Source organism: Gossypium arboreum, chromosome 8 (genome assembly GCF_025698485.1).
Source record: "Gossypium arboreum isolate Shixiya-1 chromosome 8, ASM2569848v2, whole genome shotgun sequence".
NCBI classification, from domain to species: Eukaryota; Viridiplantae; Streptophyta; class Magnoliopsida; order Malvales; family Malvaceae; genus Gossypium; species Gossypium arboreum.
In genome coordinates, this window is record NC_069077.1 from 6,895,169 (window position 1) to 6,902,205 (window position 7,037).

Sequence of the window (7,037 nt, forward strand, 5' to 3'; positions counted from 1 at the left end):
AGTCTCTTGTTAATTATTTAATAATATTTTAATAACTTTTTTTATGACATTAGCACATAATTTTAATAATTTTCTTACTCCAAATCAAAACCCTAAACCTTAAACATCAAATCAAAACCGAACACTAAACTTGACTCAAACCCATTTTTTGTTTATAAAGAAAGGAAAAGGGTAGTGTGAAGATTGTGGTAATAAGTAATATAAGGAAGTGAATGTGGTTACTGAAAGTGACCTCTGCCTTTTCTTTTTCTTTTTAATTTGTTAAGTTGCTTTACTTTCTTTTGAAAAAGAAATGAATGAAATTCCAAATTTAAAGAAGGAAGGAGGGAGATCATATAAGCTGCTTTTCTTCTTTTGCTTTTAATCTTTCAATGCCGCTTTTTTTTTTTTATTCAAATCCTCTTCCTTTTTTATCTTCTATTTTACATTTTCTTTATTTATCTTATCTCTACTAATTTTATTTTATTTGTTCATCAGTGTTAATGAAAATACCATTATTTTATAAAATAAATTATATTATTTTAACATTCAACTAAATTTTGAACCAATTTTTATAATTTATAATTTTTAATTCTTATTTTAACATTCAATTTAGTTATAAATATTTTTATAGATATAATTATTACATAATTTTATTTTTCGCTCACATGTTAATATTTTATATATCAATAAGCTCGATATAAAATATTATAAAAATAAAATTAGATTAATTTAATTTGGTTTAATTTTAATTCTTTTATAATATGCCACGTGGGATGTACTAAAGGTGGATAGAATTTTATATATAGGGACCAAGTCTAGATTTGTCCACAAGTGACGATTTGAACATAAACCTAACAGCACCACATGACATCTACATTCCACATCACCATTGTCACTGTTTCAACTGTGTGTGTTCATTTTAGATAAACACGACAGTAGACTGAAAGTGTTTTATTTTTTATTTAAAAAAAAAAGTGTGGGTAAGGTGGCAGCCTTTCAGAGTTGAAAAGAAGAGAAAGTAAATTAAGAATAAGAACCATCAAGCCAAAAAAAGCAGTCAAAAGAAGAATTTAAAATTCCAAAATTATTACCACATCTCCTTCCTGCCCACCATTATTACATACGTAACACAGTCAGTCGAAGGCATACACACAGTACATTCAACACATGGATGACAATGGAGTGAGGGTGAAAGTGGGGCTCTCATATTCACCTCTCTCTTACATTCAACATCTGTATTTATAAATAATCACTTCTTATTGTTATATATAGTTTCATTTTACTTTTCTTTATCCATAAATTTCTGATTGAGTTAATATTAAATAATAATTTACTTTTATAAGATAACAAATAATTCTCAATTTTAACGGATTAATGTTAAATCCATGAAGCAGTTCAGATTTTACCACCTCTACAATAAATGATAAAAGCTTGCAAGAAACTACTGTGTAACCTATTTCACCACTGCAACATCCAGAAGTTATATAAGGTTCGCAACAATCCCTGTCTGGGATAATAGAATCATGAGATGAGATGAGAGGGGACAAAGTCCAGCCATGGCGGGCAAAGTCTCAACAAGCAAGGGTAACGTATCCCATGTGATCATACAACTTATTGCGGAGATAAAGTCCATCTTAATTATCTTGTTTCAGGTCCACTATCTCCATTAGTGTTTTACTTTTGCATTATTTTTCCAAGCTCATTGAGTTGAGATGACAAACAAGTGGACCCTTTCACTTGTTTTGCGACAGCGACTTGCCTAAAATGAAGAGTTAAATGGTCTTATAGCTATAGGCAGATACCTTGGATCATGGGCTTTCGACGGTCAGACCGAGAGAAGAAGAAAAAACTTAAAAAAGAGCTCCACCAACCAACAAATGTTGGATATATTTAGAGATTGAATTCGAACTGTAGGATAAATTTTGAATTAATCTATTTTGAATGGAACAACTTCTTTTTTTTTAAAAATTTAAGAGTTGAATTTATAGTAAGTATGAAGCAGATATTAGAATTATTTGTCTTGTTGCATTCTACTATATAAAATTACAATTTTATTTTTGTATATATAAATTATTAAAAAATAAAAAATAATAGTCCATTATAAAAAATTTTATATATTTTATATTTAAATATTTTTAAAAAAATTATGTTTAAATATTTACTTGACTTTAAAAAAATTTGAAAATACTAACTATAAGTAGCAAAAATTAAATTGAAGTAGAGCAAAGTGAGATAGAGATAGATGTATCCAACATCCATAAAGGTAATAATGGTTATCAAGATTGTGCATCCATAGTGGAGCGAGATAAGTGGAGGAGCAGAGTAGGGGTAAGCATTTGACCGAATCGAGTTTAATTGAGTGAAAAATTTTGAGTTAATTGAATCGGTAAGTTTTATTTTATCATCCTAACTAGATTTGAATTTTTCTCGAATAAAGTTGATTTAACTAAAATTCAAGTAGAATTGAATCAAGTAAAATTATTTAAGTTTAATAAAATATTGAACATTTCAAATTAAAATATGGTTATAGTATAACTAATTCCATATTAAAACACATAAATTTGAAATTATATATATTTGAAAAAATTCAAAGTAAACTAAGAAAAATACTTTAGTATCATAAACTTGAATCATTAATTAACTTATTTAGATTCTAAAATTATTATTTTAGAAAAAAATTAAAATTTTAACTTTCTTCATATATTTTTAGAATTTTTTAAAAATATAAATTTTGAAATTTTATAAATATTTTGATTTTTTTATAATTTTTGTTGAGAGAGAAATCAAGTTGCTTATTTTCAAAATTGACTAAAGGGATATTTACACAAATCCATTATTCAAATTATTTTAGTTATTCAAATTATAAAATTTAACTCAACTCAAAAAAATCGATTAACTAGAAATTCAATTTTTTTATAATTTTTTTTCAATTTTTTTGAATCAAGTCGAAACTTGCTCACCGCTAGAGTAGAGTGTGCCAATTATAAAGCATCAATGAATTTAGCAACGTCCGCCTCACCCTACTCTATTACCATCCCTAGATGCATTAGTATAACAAATTTCACTCAAATTCAAATTTTACAAATAATATTATTAAAATAGACAATAATAAATCTCGAAAAAATTAATTTTTATAAACATGAAATGATTGTGGAAAATATATTGATCATACCCAAAATTAAAAAACCCCAACAAATAGGGATCCTTTCATGTCTCCGAAACCTAGTGGTGTTAGTGTTATTTTATGTTTTTTGGTGATAAATTATTTATTACTAAATTCCTAAAATCTTCAGCCGACTGACTGAACCCTAGGTGATAGTTGTCAGTTGACAACAGCCGACTGACTGAACTATAGGTGAAAGTTTTCAGTTGACAACAACCAGCCCTGAATTTGATCCTTGAACAATCCTAGGGCCCTCCCTATATCTATATGAAAAAGGAATCCAAACATAATCAATCATCAGTTTCTTATATTTTTGCAACTGTTGGCCTGAAATCAAGACTGCTGAACTCATTATTTCTGCTACTTTGCAACCATTGAAATTCGAATTTCAGATCTATTGAATCAATTGAACTAAAAACCGACTTACCAACTAAACACCCAACAGTGAGTGGTGATAATTATGTAATGGTGCATCCCTCTTTCTGTTTTGAATTACTGGCCGATTTTAAATGGGTGTCAACTGTCATTATTCACTAAGTTCAAAAGAAAGCCCCACTAAAAAGAAAAGAAACGCATTAGCCATGGATGATATTTAAAATGTTACTCTATCTTAAGAACAACTAGGTATAACAAACAAAAAAGTAATGGTCAGAGGTAATCCTCAGGTTCAAAGTTCAAACCTTGTTTAGAAGTAAATGGAAGCTCACTATTGTCTGATTCTGGATCAAACTTTCTTTACTGTCGGATCAAATGTCAATCTAAGAAAGGTTTACCTAATTATGCATACACATCAACTACCACTCAGTTTACAAGGCTGTAGAAAACTGGACATAGCAAATATAGCATGGCAGATGCTTAACCTTGATGTGCTCCAAAGATGGCAAAATTTTCCATATGCAAACACCTTAAGGTAAACTAATGTTGAAGGGCAACAAAACATGTTAAAAAGTATCAAAGCAGATCTATAAAACAGCCAACCTTCACAAACAACCGTGAAAGTTACCTTCGTTTCTTTACAGAGTGAAGCATGGAAAAAGTGCATGTTACCTTTTGAGTGGCTTATAGAGTACAACAGTCACGTATTTGGACTCAAACCTATGGGTCAATCCCAGGGCAACAACAGAATGCGATGCCCATCCTTTCTCAATGAAAAGGTGGTTAAGTACAACATGTTGAGGCTTTGAGGATGATGCTCCATCTTGATTATCTGTACCGAGGACAGTTTGATGCAGCTGGGACGGAACTATAACAGGCTCCTTTGCAAAATCTTCCTCCGTTGGCAATGCCTGACCATAACTGGAATTTGGAGATCCTGGAGCCACAAACTCAGTTACACTATCCAGATTTTCAGGTACATAGTCCTGCAAGAAATTGTGTCAAGTAATTAAGCAAATGAAACCAACATAAATGGTGACAAGTATAACTGAGATCTTAGTTAAGGCCAAGAAAAGAAAGGGTAAAAGTTTCTATCATTACTGAGAAACATGAGAGAACCTATGTAATGCACATCTTTCCTATTCTTCCTAGTTTGCTCAATATGACATACGTGAACCTCTCTTTCATGCAACAGCAGATGCTAAATTTGTAAATAGCCAGATTTTCATTGCAGTCAATCATACTACACCAGTCTATGAAAGCACCATTACATGGAGTACAAAAGAAGTTAAATGATTCAAATTTGAGCAAGTGTCATATAAGAAGATACATACATGAACATCAAGAAGATTACAAATATGGCCCAATTCATTAGCTACAAAAGGTAGATCAGGCATATATCTCCATTCGCCATCAACAATAAACTTGTAATGGTATATGCCAGATGGAAGGACCAAAAGAATTGAGTGGTCCTTACCAGATCTCAGCAGTTTCTTCCTGGAAGCAAAAATAACAGACTCAATTATATGCCATCCAAGCTTGGGTTTGACTATTCAAACAAAAAGAGAAACAGTGGGATTTCTTAAGCGTGAAAGTCAGTGTCTATAATGCAAGGGGCTGAAACCCGACCTTGATCTCCAGTTGTCCCAAGAACCTTCCACAGCCACATCATGACCACCAAAATTCCATGTAATGATGACAGGAATACCTTTCTCAGTTGCACTATCAACAACCCCAGGTGAATCATGCCGCCAAATTTGGCTGAAAAAGGAATGGCCATCACCCCTTGGTAAGGGAGCTACAGGAACCTGAAAATTCACCAAAAGCAACCAAACTATCAGTAGAAAGGCCTCTAAACTGATAGACAAAACTCTTTAGTTCATAGGTAAATCATCAGCACACTTCTCCGACCTTAATTACTATCTGACCAGATGAAGATTAATGAAACAAAACAAATTAATTGACAAAACACAATTTACAAAACCAATTACTTGATCTTGCAAGCAATGCAGATACTCACACCTCCAAATTAGGCATCTAGAGATCCACATGAATCTATAGATGAAATCATAGCCACACACATATTAAAAGAGCAAGTCTTCGTGGACACAAACCAATCTAAAGACCAACGATATTGGGGCTTCCCGCACAATGTTTCCAGAAGTTGTATGCTTTTTGGGCTTTGGCATTGGTTAGACTTATCAAACAATCTTCCCCCTTCCCCTCATGTTCATTTGTGTTTATCTCTCATCTATCATCAGCTCAAAAAGAGAATAATGAAGATTCAAACATCTAAGCATTCCCTCTTGAGAATTAACATGTGTAAAAGAACTATGACATTCCATTTCTCCAAAGAATCCCATAAAACTACTACATTCCAAACTTCTAACGAATTTCTCACAAAGCAACAAGGCTACATTGCTTTAAAAAAAAAAACTTAGAATCAACATCTCCACTCACCAGATTTTGCAAAACTGCCCTAAATTATGACCAGAAAGAAGACGCCCAAAAAATTATCGTCCACGTCTCATTCAATGAAACAATTCAATTTTTTTTTTAAATTTCCCTATCTGTCAAGACAGAATTTTCTTCAGTTAGTCACTCAATTTGCCAATCAAGACTTAGATTTGTACTTATTCAAATTAAATTTGAAACAAAATCTCTCTCGTTTTTTTTCCCCTTTTAGATTAGTAATTTAGAATTGTACTAATTTAGATCATTGAAATTTCGAAGATACGAACCTGAGGCGCGAACAAAAGAGGGGATCGAGACCGGCTAGGGCTCTGCGGCGGACTATTCGCCATTGAATCAGACGACGGCACTTTAACAACTACTGCAGAGGCCGAGGGGCCGGCTCCAGGAACGATGGGCTCCCCACCGTTGGATCTTAAGTAAAGATTTTCGATACCACCATTGGCTCCGTCTTCTCTTCCATTTGCATTTCCCATAACTTCAGTCTTCCTTTTTCCCCCTCCAGAGAGATCCACAGAAGAAACAACGATTAGGTGAAAAGAAATTTGTTTTGGAAATTGAATAAAGCGAGGGTTTAAATGACACTGGTTTTCGGTTTATTTACGGGGATTGACACTAGGAACGTGAACAACTGCAAGTTGCCGGGAAACGGTTGTTCTGAATTTCTCTTCTTCTTTTTTTACCTTTTCCACCTTTTGTCTTCCTTTTACTGACAAACTACTCCACGGCAATTGATAAAATCAAAAGGGAGAACTTAATTATATACAACCATTCCTATTTTAATTTAGTAAATCCTCTTTGCTTTTACTACTAGTATCATCCACTCAATTCCTGTGAGTTAATAATTTGTTTGTGATAAGCTGTAAAGTAAAAAATTAGGTAATGTTTTCATAATTAGGTGGATGATCGAATTCATCATGCCATCAAATTTATATGGTTTGATAAAATAAATTATTAAAAATTATAAAAATTTAAAATTTAAAAATAAAAGATTGATTCAATTGAGTATTTAACTTGAGTCAATTTGTCTATACTTGATTCATAA

At 32.0% G+C, this 7,037-nt stretch overlaps 1 protein-coding gene across 1 annotated transcript; it reads right to left on the reverse strand.

Moving 5' to 3' along the window:
* Window positions 1–3,826: 3,826 nt before the first annotated feature.
* On the reverse strand, window positions 3,827–6,742 carry LOC108467663 (SNF1-related protein kinase regulatory subunit beta-1-like). Its single transcript, XM_017768384.2, has 4 exons — window positions 6,262–6,742; window positions 5,150–5,328; window positions 4,855–5,017; window positions 3,827–4,506 (listed from the first exon to the last, which is right to left on the reverse strand). Exons 1-4 carry the CDS (start codon window positions 6,466–6,468, stop codon window positions 4,189–4,191), a joined length of 867 nt encoding a protein of 288 aa, XP_017623873.1. The 5' UTR covers window positions 6,469–6,742; the 3' UTR covers window positions 3,827–4,188.
* Between the last annotated feature and the right edge of the window lie 295 nt (window positions 6,743–7,037).